Genomic DNA, 15,233 nt, shown 5'->3' with positions numbered 1-15,233 from the left:
TTCTTCTGCTGGAAAAGGAAGACAAAGGAGGAGCACATCATCATATCATCATCTCGTACAACCACTTAGACTTATTCCCTGCCCCACAACAATCAACCACAGATGAAAAAATCCGCATCAACTGAATCGTCGTTCACCAAGACAGAGTACAAGCTCACCGTCCTCGGCGGTGGTGGCGTCGGCAAGACAGGTACAGCAGCAGCTAACACCCCACCAAGAATTCTTCTGCTCTGTCCGTCATACATCTTGTGGCGCTCACGCATCTTCGACGATCACACCCACAACCCACACAGCATTCACTGTACAGATGTGCTCGTCCCATTTCGTGGAGTACTACGATCCTAATATCCTTTACAACCAGCCCACCACCCCACCACCCTCTACCCCACCCTTCTTCTTTTTCCCCTTCAACCTACTGAAACTCGAGTTGGGTGTGATCCTTGATTCGTGGCCCACCTATCGAGTCGAGCTACCGAAGGCAGGTGGTGATCGACGGCTACGCCTGCATGCTCGACGTCCTCGACACCGCTGGCCAGGAGGAACTCAGCGTACGCCCCAGACCTCGGCCCCTATGTCGTGCCTGCCTTGTGTCTGTGCTTACAACTGTTGAGCTGATGTGAAATTCGGAACCCTGCAGGCCTTGCGAAGCCAGTGGATCAGGAGCGGTGAGGGCTTCCTCCTGTTGTACAGCATCACCGACAAGACCTCATTCGACGAGCTCGAAGAGTTCCGCACCCAGATCCTCCACGTACGCCCAACTACCTGCCCCGGGTCTTGGCTGGTTGAGCTGGAAATGTAGTAAGTCGGTACTTTCTCCATGACAGGTGAAAGACGTGACTGAGTCAGAGGCGCCACCGATGGGTATGATAGGGCCAACGAGCTTCATTGTCATTGGACCACTTAGTGTGAGCTCACTCTCCTGATTGGTTGCATGGGGGAAAAATAGTGCTAGTGGGCAACAAGTGCGATCTACCGAATCGCCAGGTGCCAACAAGCACCGGAGCCGCATTGGCCAAAGCGTACGACCACTTCACCACCAGTGTAAGCTTAATGCTACCACCACTTTTGGTGTTAACGTGGCTGGCTGCTGGCTACTATCATCAGGTGGGGGTGCTACTTCATGGAAGCGTCGGCCAAGAGCCGGTTGAACGTGGACGAGAGCTTCTTCTGCGTCGTGCGAAAGATTCGGGAGCTCGAGGGCGTGTCCTTCTCCGAGGACAAGGTCAAGCCCCGCAAGTCCAAGAGCTCGTGTCTGCTCTTCTGATTCGCCCCCACCATTCGTTGTAATTTCCGTTTTGAATTTCTCTGCAGAGTAAACAAATACATCACATTTCACTTCAATATTGTTTAGTTTTAAATATCAATTTCGCCTTGCGCTCTAGATGGAGGACTGCATGCCCAACGAGTTGCGTGAGCTCGTGTGGCGCCGTCTTGGCCACCGCGACCTCTGCGCCGCCTCCGCCGTGTGCCGTCACTGGTGCCCTCGCCCTCGCCACAGCCCAAAAAATAAAAAATAAAAAATAACATAAAATAATTAATAAAATCAAATTGCAGGAATGACGAGATCAAGCGGACGCCCTTGGCCTGGCGGCTGGGCGCAGCGCCGCTGGGCGGACAACCCACCAACGCCCCCGAATTGCTGCAGGCCCTTCTCGCTGCATGTCCCGGTACGCGTGATGGTGATGGTGATGGTGAGAAGAATGATCATGACGGCTATCACTACTCCTGGCCGTACCTGGACTAATCGGCCTCATTGTTCTGGCCTTGTCAAGAGCTGGGCCAAGACCTCGAGTGGTTCGAGTGGCGCAGTCTTCCCATCAGGTAAAACTACACTTGCGTCACACAACAACATTTACTGATATATATACATAACTATATATCCACATATATACAACTATATTAATGTATATCCACACAGGGTGCGACTGTTCCATCTCCGTGTGAGCGAGTTTGCGTTCGTGCAGGCGCTCCGGTTGAGCTTGTCCGCCGCCACGCGGGCCAGCCGCCGCGGGGACCACGAAAACGACGACAACAGGGCCACCAAGGACGAGGGCCTGCCGGCGGCCGAGGCGACCAAGGCGCAGTTCCAGGCGCTCATTAGCCGCATGACCGACCTGCCCAATCCGCACCCGACCGCTCGCGTCACCTTCCGTCCGGTTCGTCGCACCACCGCACACGCACCACCGCACACGCACACGCACACATGACGACTCACCGCGATTGGTCCTGATAGGCGATAATGTCGGCGCTCGCCGAGCAGCTCCTGACGGCCAGCGAGGCCGACGCCCCGACGCTGCACGCGCTCTGTCAGTCGCTCCTCCCGTTGCTCACCCACCAACACCAGGCACCCACCCGTCAACCCCGTGGCGTCGCCCCTGTTATTTTGACCGTGTGTGTGTGTGTGTGTGTGCGCGCGCGCGTGCGTGCGGTGTGCGTGTGTGCCGTGTGTGTGTTGTGTGCGAAGGTTAATGATATGAAGTCCCACCTTGGCGATAAGTTGCAAGTGCGGGAGGAGCTGGTGGAGGCGCAGTATGGGCGCGCGCCGTGGGCCATTCGCCTGCGCGTGGTGTCTGTGGGCAGTCAACAAATTGAGGAGCGATGGCCCATATGCTTCCGTACACCCTCCGCCCACCCCGGTACGCGAAGACAGCATGTATTGACCCTCTGGTGAGAACGGTGTATCGTGCGGTGTGTGCGGTGGTGGCGTGTGTGTCATATGTGTCGTGTTGCGTCGTGTGTGTGTGTTTGTTGGTGTGTGTTGGTGTGTGTGTTGGTGTGCAGTTGGTCATTGGCCGCGGCCCCTATGGCCGATCTTGCTGAAGCTGGTGTACGTTCGGTCCCACACGATTTTTAACTCCTATGAGAATCGCTCACGGTGTTGTTTTACCTCCGATCTCGACACAGAAACGAGGGTGAGGTGGACACCCAGTTGGTCGCCGGTCTGATCTCGCACTGGACCGTGACGCTGGAATGGCCATCAGCCGTACGCGCCCTTCGCCCCACGCATTCTTTGCATTCCAAACTCACACACGGGTAACACCGGCACCCAGGGTGGTACCTCGCGGACCATCAGGCTCACCCTCAACCAGTACGCCCTGCTGTCGGTCCTATCCAATACAAAGGTATATATAACTACATCAATATGTTCTTTTTATATGAATATATGTATATTCTTTTTATATGAATATATTGATGTAGGAAAAGACGCAATATGTTATAAATCAGTAATGTACATTGTGTAGGGTGGTGGTGGTGACATGACGGTGAGCGATGTGGCGCGAGCGCTGATGATCCCGGCGGCCTACGCGTGGGTGGTGGCCGAATCGCTGGCGGGGCTGGTCGCCGTCGTCAGCGCGGCGTTGCCCAGTCGACTGGGCGCCTTCTACGATTCGCGCAGTCTCCTCATCACAAACCAAGAGCTGGCCGACATTGCGCCAGGTACCACACGCGCACACCGCACGCATCGCACACACCGCACACACCGCACACCGCACGCGCCGCAGACACCGCACGCACCGCACGCACCGCACGACCAACGTATCGGAGGTATTGTGCAGGGACGGAACTGAACTTCGCCGACCGCGAGGTGCGGCTGCGGGGCAAGTACCTGAAGCTGGAGATCACGCCCGCCGAGGAGGCCGCACTCGCCGAGGCCCAGAAACTCGGCGCCCGGCTGCTGGCGACGCTGCCGGCCGGGTCCATCACCACCGCTCCCGGGTTCCACGTCACCGGTACCGTAGGTGTCGTCGTGTGCGGTGTGTGCGGTGTGTGCGGTATGTGCGGTGTAGTTCACAACTTTGTACTTTTGTCGAGTAGGCTTTGCGCTGGGCTTCCGCTGCATCCGTAGGTGTCACTGCTGCTATTCTTGCCGCGTCTGTGAAAGGTCTATTTACGGTACGTGGGTGTCGTGTGTCGTGTGTCGTGTGTCGTGTGTCGTGTGTCGTGTGTGTTGTGTGTTGTGTGTCGCGTGTCGCGTGTGTCGCGTGTGTGTACTTTGCGTGCGGTTGAGTGTTGTTTGCGGTGCGTTGGTTAGAACTCTGCCCGCACTGTGCAAACGACGGGCACGAAGACAAGAAGCGGCTCGCCGAGGCGTGTTGGATGGTGTCCCACCCCGCGCTGTACCACCTGCACTGCTTCGCTCGCAATCGCGCCGAAGTCATTCCGCCGTACGACACACACACAGCGACACACACGGCGACATAGGACACGCACAGCGACACGTGACGACACGCACGGCGAGGACACTCACTGGACTTATTCAGAGGAAAGACGCTGAGTGCAGCCCAGCAGGAGGTGCTGGAGCGGTTGGCACGGGAGCCCTTGCCCGACGGCGGCCACCTGAGCGCGCCCACGGCGGCCGCCATTGCCGCCGCCCGCCCACAGGTCGGACACCACTCCTACACCCACCTCAAAGGTACGCACACACACACGCCACACACAACGCGTGTCTGTGCGTGCGATTGTGCGCGTGTCGTGTCATGACGTGTGCGGTGTGTGTGTGCAGAGGCGTCGTTGTTTAGCCTGGAGATGGCGCTGGCCAATAGATGGCAGCAGCTGCTCCGCAAGGAACGAGACAGCGCCGCCGCCGCAGACACGGTCGAAGCGTCGCAGCGCGATTAGCCCGATGAGGGCTCGGCGGCGGTGGCGGTGGCGGTGGCGGCCTCGAGGGCCTGCGCGGCGTGCCAGGCCCGGGCGCGCCTTCGCTTGCGCTCGCGATTGCTCAGGCCATCGTCGTCGCCTCCGTCGCGCGGGTCCTCTTTCCGGGTGGCGACGAACAGGTAGGTGTTGAGCCCGCCGTTGTTGATCAGCGCGCGACGCGGCAGTGTCGTCCACCTGGACCTGGTGACCATCAGAAAGCAACACGTTAGTTTGCGCACATGACACACGCGTCACGACACACGCACGACACCGATACAGTGATGGCGTGGAGTACGCACTTGTGCGTGGCAAAGGCGCCTTCCATGATGCGGGTGAGAGTGGTGAGCAACACGACCCTTCCGCCTGGTCGCAACACGCGGGCGAACTCCTACGCGTTGTGCGTGTGTCGTGCGTGTGTCGTGCGTATCATGCGTGTCGTGCGTGTAAGTGTCGGCGAGTGCGGGCCGGCAAACGAGGAGAAGGGTACGTACCTCGAGCAGGTGGGGGTAGAGGCGTCGGTTGTCTTCCTTCGACCCGTGGCGCTTGCCGTAGGGCACGTCCGATACCACCACGTCGACGCTCCGATCGCGCAGCGGCAGCCGCGTGGCGTCCCACTTGAACAGCGAAAGCGAGAGGCCGGGCAGCGACGACTCCCGCAGTCTGCTATAATGCATCAGCACACGACACATAACACGACACGCACGACGCACGACACACACAGCATGCGACACGACACACGACACACGGCAGGCACGTACCGTTCGGCGTTGATGCGGGCATATTCGAGCGTTGTGTCGTCGAGGTCTCCGCCGATGTAGTGCGCGTCGGGCCAGTCAACGGCTCCCTCGAGCAAAGTGGTCCCCTTATTTTTTGTGTGTTGCAGTCAGCTAAGACGCACGGGAAGCGGAGGGGGGGAGGGAGACGGGTGTGGGGCCACGTACCCGGCCGCACATGGGATCGAGAATCACGCTCCCATTCGCCACCCCCGCTGCTCTGTGTCGCGTGGTGCGTGTCGTGTCGTGTCGTGCCATGTCGTGTGCGTGTCATGTGTGTCGCGCGTCAGACATGTAGCGTGCTCCCGCAAAAGGCAGCCGATGATGGGAAATCGAACCGACACATGGCATAGGCGATGGAGCATCGCAGTCCCTTGCCCCGAATGTGCTCTCGCTTGGCCACTTGGCTCTGACGACGATAAGACGATGATGACGATGGTGACGATGGTGACGATGACGATGATGGGTGAGCGCACTTACGTACCTCGAGCAGTGGAATGCCAACAATGAAGTGGTCATCGGTGGCGTAGATAGCGATGGAGAGCGCCGGCTGCTCCAGGTCCACCTTCCACCCAAACTCTGCGCGCCATAGCTCACATTCCGCCGCCACGTCAGCTGCCTACCTTAAGCGACCAGACGCCACCAGCGCAGTCACTCACCTTCCACCAGGCTGTCGCCGCACTGCGTTGGGCGCGGTGCCAGTAAGTAAGCTGACGTCAGCAAACGCTGACGTGGCACGTGAGAGAGGGGGGAGGAGAGGTACGTGTTGGGCGATCTGCTTGGAGGTGAGGCTCTTGGTGCGCAGGCCCGTCCTCGTACACGAAACGGCGAAGCTGATGCCCGAATTGGCGTACGCGTACCTCGAGTCCCACCTGTGGCGCCGCACCATCGCACGTTGTGATCCCTCAACATGCAACGCCCACGCACCACCGCACACGCACACAGCGCACACGCACACAACGCACCTGCGGCAGGGCGTGTCCGGGTAGTATCCAAAGCCGCTTGCGGGTGCCACCTCGGGTGGTCGCAAATGAGCTGTTGGGGGGCGTCAGGTTCGAGTAGTGACCGTGTGCGGTGGTGCATGTGCTGTGTGCGGTGTGTGCGGTGTGTGATTGGCATGGAACACAAACCGTGGTAGGCCTTCTGCCAGACATCGAGGATCGCAGGCCAGTCGATGGTCTCGCTCACCACCCACGCCTTGAACGCCGCCACCAACGAGTCCTCTGTGCCACCACTACAGCTTCAGCGCCATGACCTTGTTGTGTGCGGCGTCCAGCCTGTAGCGTTTCGCGTGTTGTGTAGTACCTGCAGGATAGTTGGGCGATGGATGGTGTAGCGCCAGCAGGAACAGGCGGTCTACAGCACGTAGCGCGGTCACCTCTTCAAGCGGTGCCGCCGTCTCCATGAACACCTGGGAGTACTCGCGTCATCAGATCTCTGATTGATGATATCTGAGCATCTCATCTGCCGCTACTCGCGAATTTAATCTGGGCGGCGCACCTTGCCCATGGTGGAGTGCACAGCCGCGGGGCGCAGCTTGGCCGAAATCTCCTCTCGTGCCGCTTCCTCCACCCCAGTCGGCACCGTCCCCATGTACGCCCAGGCCCTATGGCAACCCTCCATCTTTAATCAATCAACAAATAAAATGATGTACAAAAGAAAAGGCGGTTGTCTTTTCGTGATCATTTTGTTATTATTATAAAACATGCAGAGGGCGGCAGCACAACCAGCGCCAGTGCCCAAGCCGGCAGCGGCGCCGGCGGCCGCTGGAGCACCGCCTCAGGGAGGAGGGCCGGGGGCGCAGCCTATTTCGGGCATCCCCAATCTGGACCAGGCGGCCATCAATCTCAATGTCGTGCGGGAACACGCCAAGCTTGAGCTCATTCGCGTTCTCGACTCGGTACCCCACCATTCCTCTCCTTTTCATTCGCCCCCCCAATCAATTTCAAAAGCAATTAAAGTTATTCTTTCAGAATTATTAAAATACAGGCTAATCGACATTATTTTTTAATATAAATGCCAATTAAATATATTTTTATTGGGAATTGTAGGTGCCGGGCGGGAAGGGGCTGGTGCTTGACCCGAAGCTGTCGGGTCCGCTGGGCCTCATCGCCGAGGTGTCGCTGCTCAAAGAGCACGGCGTGGAAAAGATCTACCACCTCTCCGACCGTCTCGACACCGACTGCAAGAACATCGTCTACCTCATTCGACCTCGGTAGGCGCGTGTGTGCCGTGTGTGCCGTGTGTCATGTGTGTCGTGTGTGTGCTGTGTGTCGTGTGTCGTGTGTGTCGTGCGTGTGTCGTGTGTGGGCGGAGGGCTGATTCGATGGGCCGTCTTGCAGAATCCAGTTCATCCGCTTCATCGGCGAACACATCCAGAATCACCAGAGAGACGACCAGCGAAAGAACTACTACATCTTCTTCGTGCCTCGCCAGACCATGCTTTGTGAAAGGTTTGCTGCGTGTGCCGTGTGTGCGTGCGGTGTGCGGTGTGCGGTGTATGCCGTGTGTCGTGTGTGTGTTGTGTGTGTGGAATGGCAGGCATCTGGAGGAGGAGGGAGTGTACGGCGACGTCACGTTGGGCGAATTCCAGCTCGACCTCATCCCCTTCGAGAAGGACGTCCTCAGCCTTGAGATGGAAGACTCCTTCCGAGAGTGCTTCCTGGTACCGCACACCGCGCACACCGCACACGCACACGCACACGCACCACCGCACACGCACCACCGCACACGCACCACCGCACACGCACACGCTTAATTGATGCTTGAATTCGATCTTTGATAGGACGGGGACCGTACGTCGCTGTTCTACGTGGCGCGGTCGATCATGAAGCTGCAGTCCACCTTCGGCATCATCCCGCACATCAAGGGCAAGGGCTCCTGCGCCAAGGTACCCACTCACCTTCCCTTTTTCTCTTTCTTTCTTTTCTTTCTTTTTCTTTTTCTTTGTTGACTGACTCGCACGTCTTTACAGGGCGTCGCGGAGATGCTGCTGCGCATGCGGCGGGAGATGGGCGCCGACGAGCCCACCCAGATCGTGCCGGAGATCGACACGCTCATCCTCATCGACCGCCAGACCGACATGGTCACCCCCATGTGCACCCAGCTCACCTACGAAGGGTCCGTTTCCTCCGCCCCGCCTCGCCGAGGCCCTGGCTCAGTCTATGCGTTCCTCTTGCTGACTTTATTCGTCTTGTGTGTCGTGTGTGTCGCGTGTGTCGTGTCGTGTGTGTCGTGTGTGTCGTGTGCGTTTCCAGATTGATCGACGAGGTGTTTGGGATCAACAACGGGTTGGTGGACCTGGACCCGGAGCTCGTGGGCAAGGCCGAAGAGGCGTCCAAGAAGGGCATCAAGAAGATCAAGACGCCCCTCAACTCCAACGACAAGTACGGCGACCACCGCACCACCGCACACGCACTACTGCACACGCACCATCGCACACGCACACACGGAGTACTCATAGTACGCTCACGCGTGAGCTCAGACTGTTTGCGTTCTTGCGGGACGTCAACTTCGGAGTGCTGGGTCCGCTGCTCAACAAGAAGGCCAAAGAAATCGATGAATACTACAAGGTTTGCACATACCGTCGTGTGCCGTGTGTCGTGTGGCCAGCCTCGTATGACCAACGCATGTGTGTGGCTGCAGAAACGATACGACTTCAAGACGGTATCGGAAATCCGCGACTTCATGAAGGGCCTCGGCTCCTACCAAACGGTGCCGTTTTTCTTTCACCACTCGCACCGCCTCTCCATTTTCTTTTCTTTTCTTTTTTCCCCAACGTTTGTCGCTCATTGTGCTTCTTTTCTTTTCTTTTCTTTTGCGTTCCTTCAGGAGCACCAATCGCTGCGCACGCACACGAGCGTGGCCGAGCACATCCTCAGGGTGACCAAGGGCTCCAACTTCCACAAGCAGCTCTCCGCCGAGCAGGGTACTGTCAACACAGTCACACGACACACGACACACGACACGACACGACACGACACGACACGACACGACACGACACGACACGACACGCTGAAAGATGTCGTTGGAGTTCATCCGGCTCACCTCTTCTTCTTGCTTTCAGACTTGCTGCTGGGAAACAACCCACCGAACGACTACATCGAGGAGTGCATCTCTCGTCAGGAGCCGCTCGTCAAGGTCTGAACCACACACACCACCGCACACGCCGCGCACACACTACCACACGCGCCAGCAGAGAACGAAGCTTACTGTTTCGTGTGTGTGTGTGTGTGCGTGCGTGCGTGCGTGCGTGCGTGTGTCGTTGTGTGTGGCTTCTGTCGGTGGTAAACATGGCGCAGGTATTGCGCCTGCTGGTGCTGTATTCGATGACCAACCAGGGCATCAAGCAGAAGGAATACGAATTCTTCAAGACCGAAATCCTCTCAGTACGCTAACACGCACACGCTCACGCATGCCCACTTCGCCCAGAAGCATGAGGAAATAGGCCACGGTTGAGCACACCAACACCACACACACACACACACACACACAGCGCATATGAGACACGTAGAGCGACGTTGTCACTCACTTCTCTCACTTCTTCCAGGCCTACGGCTACGAATACCTGTTCACGCTCAAGTACGTACATTTCTTTTCTTTATTCGTTTTTATCTTTTATTCGGTTATTATTTGTAATTTTATTTTATTTTAATTCGTCGACTGGATGCTGATGGCTGGCGGCTTGGCTACGCGGGGGGAACAGCAACCTGGAGCGGCTGGGGCTGATCAAGAAGCAGGAGGGCAAGAAGACCTTCGATGTGGTGCGAAACCGCCTCCGCCTCGTGGTGGAGAACATCAACGAAGCCGAACCCAACGACATCGCCTACGTCTACTCGGGGTACGCACGCACCACCGCACACGCACACACATCAGCGCACGCGCACGCGCACACGCACACAGATGACTCACCACCGTACCCGCACGCACGCACATCACTAGGTACGCGCCGGTCAGTGTGCGGTTGGTGGAGCTGGCCAACAGCTGGCGGCAGATGGTCGACGTGCTCAACACCCTGCCCGGTCCCAGCTTCGAGCAGGACCAGCAGCTGCCCGAGGGCGTCCTCCAAGGTATCTTGTTCCTCCCCCCCCCCGTCCACACTACACCCGACTTCGCTTCGCTCTTTGGCTCGTTTGGTTTCGTTCTTTGGAGGGGGCTGACGAGTCAGTCGGACCTAAATTGGCGCAGTCGGAGGTGCGACCGGAGCGAGCAAGGTGCATCTGGTGTTCTTCATCGGAGGCGTCACCTTCACCGAGATCGCCGCCATCCGCTGGCTCTCGCAGCAAGACGGTACACCACCTCGCCAGCGAGCGCGTATGTGGCGGTCGGTGTCTCGCCCAACTCACCACACACCCACAACACACACACATCAGACAATCGTGAGTACATCATCGCCACGACGAAGCTCATCAACGGCGACACCCTCCTGTCGAGTCTCATGGAGAACATCGAAGTGTTCCTCCCCGCATGATCGATCATCTTTGTTTTTTTGATTCTTTTTCCCCCCAACATGTACCCAGCGCACGTGTCTACCAGTACTCCTACTGTGTTCGCCCACCAGGCAAACGCGGAACAAAAAAACTGCCGATGCCTGGAATGTGGGAGTTATGCGCGTCAACGTGTCGCGCATGTCTCGAATTGTTTGATCTCCCGCCATACTTTCGGTCAGCTCGCCCAGCAAGCGCGCCAGAGAATTCGTCAGCTTTGGCCTTGCACCAACCCCCACCTATTTATTTGCTTTGCATCAGCTCTCCCCTCCATTCTCAGAGAGAAACTTCAAAACACAAACACTCATATCACCCCCTAAACACAGAACCTTCCACATACACTCACACAAACCAGTGTCATCATGAGCGAGCAGCAGAAGCAGCAGCAGAACCAGGAGGTGATCTTCGCCTCCAAGCCCAAGGAGAAGCCCACCCCGGACAACTTCAAGCTCCAGGACTGCGACTACCCGCAGCTCTCGGCCGATGGCGAGCTTCTGGTCAAGATCCTCTACCTCTCCGTCGACCCCTACATGCGCCCCAAGGTGCGTGTTGTGTTCGTGTGTCGTGCGGTGTGTGCGGTGTGTGCGGTGTGTGCGGTGTGTGCGGTGGACTAACGAGGGAGGCAGATGACGTTGGAGGGTTCGTACACGGAGTCGTATGAGGTGGGGAAGCCCATGTACGGCGACGCCATCGCCAAAGTGCTCGAGTCGCGCAACAGCAAGTTCAGCGAGGGCGACCTCATCACGGGCATGCTCCGCTGGCGCAAGTTCGGTACTCGTCCCCACAACCCAAACCCAAACCCAGCGTTCCCATTGGCCCACACTCATAAAACCTGATCGATTGGTCAGATGTGATCAAGGAGAACGAGATCAAGAAAAGCGTCGTCAACAAGCTCGACACCAAGGGCTTGGAAATTGAAATTCTATTTCTTTGTTATTATTTAATTTTTATTTTATAAGTCAATTTTATCTGTCATGCTTGAAATTACATTTACTAACCTGGCCACAACCACCAGGACCTGCCACTCAATCTCAGCCTGTTGGGCATGACCGGCGAGACGGCTTACTTGGGTTCGTGCTGTGTTCTCGTTGGCCTATTTTATGTTTACCCCCTGCGGATTGGGTGATGATTAAAAAACTCATAAATGCAACAGGTCTGACCGAGGTGGGCCACCCCAAGAAGGGCCAGACCATCGTGGTCAGCGCGGCTGCCGGCGCCGTCGGGTCGGTGGTGGGCCAGGTGGCCAAGGAGCTGGGCCTCACCGTCATCGGTCTGGCGGGCGGGCCTGAGAAGACGAAGCTGGTCGAGGAGAAGTTCAAGTTCGACAAGTGCATCGACTACAAGAAGGCCGGCGACAAGCTCGACCAGGCCATCAAAGAAGCCTGCCCTCAGGGTTTGCTCACCGCACGCACGCACGCACGCGCGCACGCACGCACTCACACACACACCAAACGCTGATGCTTGCGTGAGCAGGAGTGGACTTGTACTGGGATAACGTGGGTGGTCCGACCCTGGACGCCGTGCTTCTCAACCTCAACGATAACTCTCGTATCGTTATGTGCGGTCAGGTACGCACAACACACTGAGGGCACGCACACACCACCGCACACGCACACGCACACACGACAAACACGGCACTTACACGATTTGCAAATGGACAAACAGATCAGTTCGTACAACAACCCGGTGCCGGTGTACAATACGTTCATGATCATCGCCAAGCGGGTGAGCATCGAGGGCTTCCTCGTCTACGACTTCTACGACAAGTTCGAGGAGGCGCGCACCAAGCTGGCCCAGCTCTACAAGGAGAAGAAGATCCACTACGAGCTCACCACCGAGCACGGCCTGGAGAACCTCGTCCCCTCCCTCCTGGGCCTCTTCGAGGGCAAGAACGTCGGCAAGGCCATCGTCGAAATCGCTCAGGAATAAAAGGCCAGGGGTGATTTACCATTTTTGCAGCAGAGAAGGTCATGCCAGCGATGGATGAGTTGCGGGTGAAAGCGAGCGCCGGTCAGCCGCGTAGGGCGAGGACCATGTAGAGGATGGCGTTGGGGCCGACGGCGTAGTGGGCCAGGGTGCGGGCGTCGGCCATCTGCTTGCCGCGGTAGACCAGGCGCTGCTGGTGGCTCGGGATGCCCGCCGTCTCCTCGAGCCGCTGCTTGACCTCGGCCACCGTCGTCCCGCGCCGCAGGCCCGCCACCTGCAGCACCTTGCCCGTCAGCGTCTTCACCCGCACGTACAGCTCCTCCTCGTCGTCGTCCACTCCGTCGTCGTCCACGTCCAGCTCATCGTGGTCGTTGTCGTGGTCGGTCACCCACTCCTTGCCCTTGCCGCCGCCACCGTCGTGCAGGCTCGCCCGGTTCGGGTTGGCTCTGGTCCGCGTCAGGGCCGAAGCCCGCCGCGGCCTGCGGTGGTCGGCGTCGGCGTCGGCGTCGTCGGCTGCGGCCATGGCTTCGACGTTGTCGCCGTCGCCGTCGCCGTCGCCGCGTTGGTGGTGGCGGTCGGCAAAGGGCTGCATGAGCCGCATGCGCTTGGCCATGACGCGCAGGGCCTCACGCTCCGACCGCCCGCCCACGAAGGCCGCGGCCTCCTCTTCATCGTTGTCGTCGTTATCGTCGTCTTCATCGTCGTCGTGTGAGTCGTAGTAGTCGCCCTGGTCGTCCTCGTCGCCATCTCGAAGACGCCCGCGCGCGCCTTCTTCTTCGTCCATGGCGTCTTCTCCGTCAAGGTCGTGCAGCGTCGATGACGGTCGATTCGATGATGAAGAAGACGATGATGAAGAAGAAGAAGACGACGATGTTGTGCTGTTCATCGACGCGCTTCGAATCCGGTGCTTCCGCTTCTTCTTCGTGGTCTGCTGCGTCGACGTCGAAGTGGTCGTTGTTGTGTTGTGCATCGGGTTGACGCCGAAGAGCGACGACAGCGTCGAAGACGACGACGGCGTGGACGATGATGGTGTTGATGATGATGATGATGGTAGTGGTGCGGTTTGTTGATGAAGAGGAAAGAGAGACGAGGGCATGGACGACAGAGGGGTGAAGAAGGTGGTGGTCGTGGTGGCAAACGGTGAAGGTGATGGTGAAGGCGGTGAGGGCGCAGGGAGGCCCACGCCGAAGGGGTTGTGGAAGGGCGAAGAAGATGAAGATGAGGAAGTAGAAGGGGCGAAGGAAAAGATGGAAGTAGCGGCGGGCAGAGATGAAGAATGAAGAAACGAAGATGGTTGAGTAGAAGAGGAGAAGGCTGCTGCTGGCATGGAGGGGCTACGTTGGTGGTGGTGCTGGTGCTGGGACTGTGCAGGTGGAGGTGAAGAAGATGAAGATGCCGAAGTGGCGTGCGGGAGGTCCAGGTAGGCGAGCCGCAAATCGATTCGCTGCCTCTGCTGCTGCACAGAAGATGACGACGCGTCGGTGGTCGACATAGTTCGCATCCTCGACGAAGAGGTGCTGCCAGACGACCTCCTCGCCATCGATCCTGCCGGCTGCGTGGGGACCACAAAGGTGTCGGCGGCATCTTCCAGCTCAAAGAAAATCTCCTGCTCCTGCTCCATCTCGGCTGGCTCGGCCTCGTCGCCTTCCACCATGCTCTGCCGTTGCATCGCTCCACCCTGGCCCCACATCTGATTTATCTGTTGATGATCGATAAAGGCTGCGGTAAAGTCATAAATATTTAAAAAACCAAACGGTCACCTTTTGGTATGCTGGGAATGCTGAGATCTTGCATTCTTGGCACATAAAAAGCTGTTTGATCATGCGTGTGCTGTGTGTGCTGTGTGTCGTGTCGTGTCGTGTCTTGGCTTGAGGCTCAACCGAAGGGTCGGAGCGGTGGGAATCGGGTGCGTTCGGCCACGCGTAGCTTCGCCGACCGCGCGCGCGGGTTGGATCGCACCTCAGCATCCGACGGCGCCACGAACTTACCACCTTTGCCCACCACCCTGAACGAGGGCAGGAACAGCTCGTCGGCCTCGTCATCGCTCTCATCGCCCTCCTCACCGTCGTCGTCTCGGTTCCTTTTCTCGTCTTCTTCTTCATCACCATCGTCGTCTTCGTCGACATGGTCGCGCTCCCAGCCGGCGTGCTGCGGTTCGAGTACTGCCTTCTTGCGGCCGGCGCAGTGTTGCATGAAGTTCTTCACCTCGCGGTCCTCGAGCGAGTGGAACGAGATCACCGCCAGACGACCGCCCGGCGCCAGCACCGCCTCCGCACCCGCCAACGCCTGCTGCAGCTGCTTGATCTGTGCCGTATGACATGCGTGTCATGTCGTGTGTCGTGTCGTGTCGTTGCTCGTGTCGTTGTCGTGTCGTGTCGTGTCGGTGTGTCGTGTCGTGTCGTGTCGTGTC

The 15,233-nt window shown here is 58.2% G+C and overlaps 5 protein-coding genes and 1 pseudogene across 5 annotated transcripts in view; 4 read left to right on the top strand and 2 right to left on the bottom strand.

Moving 5' to 3' along the window:
* Nucleotides 1–506: 506 nt before the first annotated feature.
* Nucleotides 507–1,264, top strand: ACA1_078590 (RasG, putative; the record flags this gene model as incomplete). The annotated part of the gene is made up of 5 exons (XM_004337761.1): nucleotides 507–548; nucleotides 638–748; nucleotides 825–861; nucleotides 947–1,019; nucleotides 1,105–1,264. 5 exons carry the CDS (start codon nucleotides 507–509, stop codon nucleotides 1,262–1,264), a joined length of 423 nt encoding a protein of 140 aa, XP_004337809.1.
* Nucleotides 1,265–1,382: 118 nt separating this feature from the next.
* Nucleotides 1,383–4,620, top strand: ACA1_078580 (uncharacterized protein; the record flags this gene model as incomplete). The annotated part of the gene is made up of 14 exons (XM_004337760.1): nucleotides 1,383–1,477; nucleotides 1,555–1,667; nucleotides 1,773–1,821; nucleotides 1,919–2,156; nucleotides 2,234–2,377; nucleotides 2,465–2,636; nucleotides 2,782–2,836; nucleotides 2,905–2,983; nucleotides 3,051–3,122; nucleotides 3,243–3,438; nucleotides 3,558–3,731; nucleotides 4,034–4,166; nucleotides 4,263–4,414; nucleotides 4,505–4,620. The coding sequence occupies 14 exons, from the start codon at nucleotides 1,383–1,385 to the stop codon at nucleotides 4,618–4,620; spliced, it is 1,788 nt and encodes a 595-aa protein (XP_004337808.1).
* Nucleotides 4,617–7,004, bottom strand: ACA1_078570 (methyltransferase domain containing protein; the record flags this gene model as incomplete). The annotated part of the gene is made up of 12 exons (XM_004337759.1): nucleotides 4,617–4,833; nucleotides 4,938–5,026; nucleotides 5,130–5,298; nucleotides 5,397–5,500; nucleotides 5,580–5,631; nucleotides 5,750–5,820; nucleotides 5,896–6,030; nucleotides 6,175–6,283; nucleotides 6,377–6,446; nucleotides 6,542–6,634; nucleotides 6,717–6,822; nucleotides 6,912–7,004. The coding sequence occupies 12 exons, from the start codon at nucleotides 7,002–7,004 to the stop codon at nucleotides 4,617–4,619; spliced, it is 1,308 nt and encodes a 435-aa protein (XP_004337807.1).
* Nucleotides 7,005–7,116: 112 nt separating this feature from the next.
* Nucleotides 7,117–10,881, top strand: ACA1_078560 (Sec1like family protein; the record flags this gene model as incomplete). Its single annotated transcript, XM_004337758.1, has 17 exons — nucleotides 7,117–7,311; nucleotides 7,463–7,626; nucleotides 7,754–7,864; nucleotides 7,953–8,076; nucleotides 8,197–8,301; nucleotides 8,386–8,531; nucleotides 8,669–8,797; nucleotides 8,896–8,983; nucleotides 9,057–9,125; nucleotides 9,243–9,339; nucleotides 9,478–9,551; nucleotides 9,713–9,799; nucleotides 9,961–9,992; nucleotides 10,117–10,251; nucleotides 10,395–10,480; nucleotides 10,599–10,700; nucleotides 10,784–10,881. The coding sequence occupies 17 exons, from the start codon at nucleotides 7,117–7,119 to the stop codon at nucleotides 10,879–10,881; spliced, it is 1,842 nt and encodes a 613-aa protein (XP_004337806.1).
* A 378-nt stretch (nucleotides 10,882–11,259) lies between these two features.
* Nucleotides 11,260–12,826, top strand: ACA1_078550 (annotated as a pseudogene).
* Nucleotides 12,827–12,908: 82 nt separating this feature from the next.
* The window catches only part of ACA1_078540 (Sadenosyl-methyltransferase MraW), a gene marked incomplete at both ends in the record, with an annotated part of 3,567 nt that continues 1,242 nt past the window's right edge, over nucleotides 12,909–15,233 (bottom strand). The window contains 2 exons of the mRNA XM_004337757.1: nucleotides 12,909–14,522; nucleotides 14,783–15,127. Of these exons, the coding sequence (XP_004337805.1) occupies nucleotides 12,909–14,522; nucleotides 14,783–15,127 (1,959 nt within the window). The remainder of the gene's footprint in view (nucleotides 14,523–14,782; nucleotides 15,128–15,233) is intronic.

This window comes from Acanthamoeba castellanii (assembly GCF_000313135.1).
Source record: "Acanthamoeba castellanii str. Neff unplaced genomic scaffold scf7180000084615, whole genome shotgun sequence".
Classification (NCBI taxonomy): Eukaryota; Discosea; order Longamoebia; family Acanthamoebidae; genus Acanthamoeba; species Acanthamoeba castellanii.
Note: the sequence above shows the minus strand (reverse complement) of the source record. Positions and strands in the feature narration are given on the sequence as shown.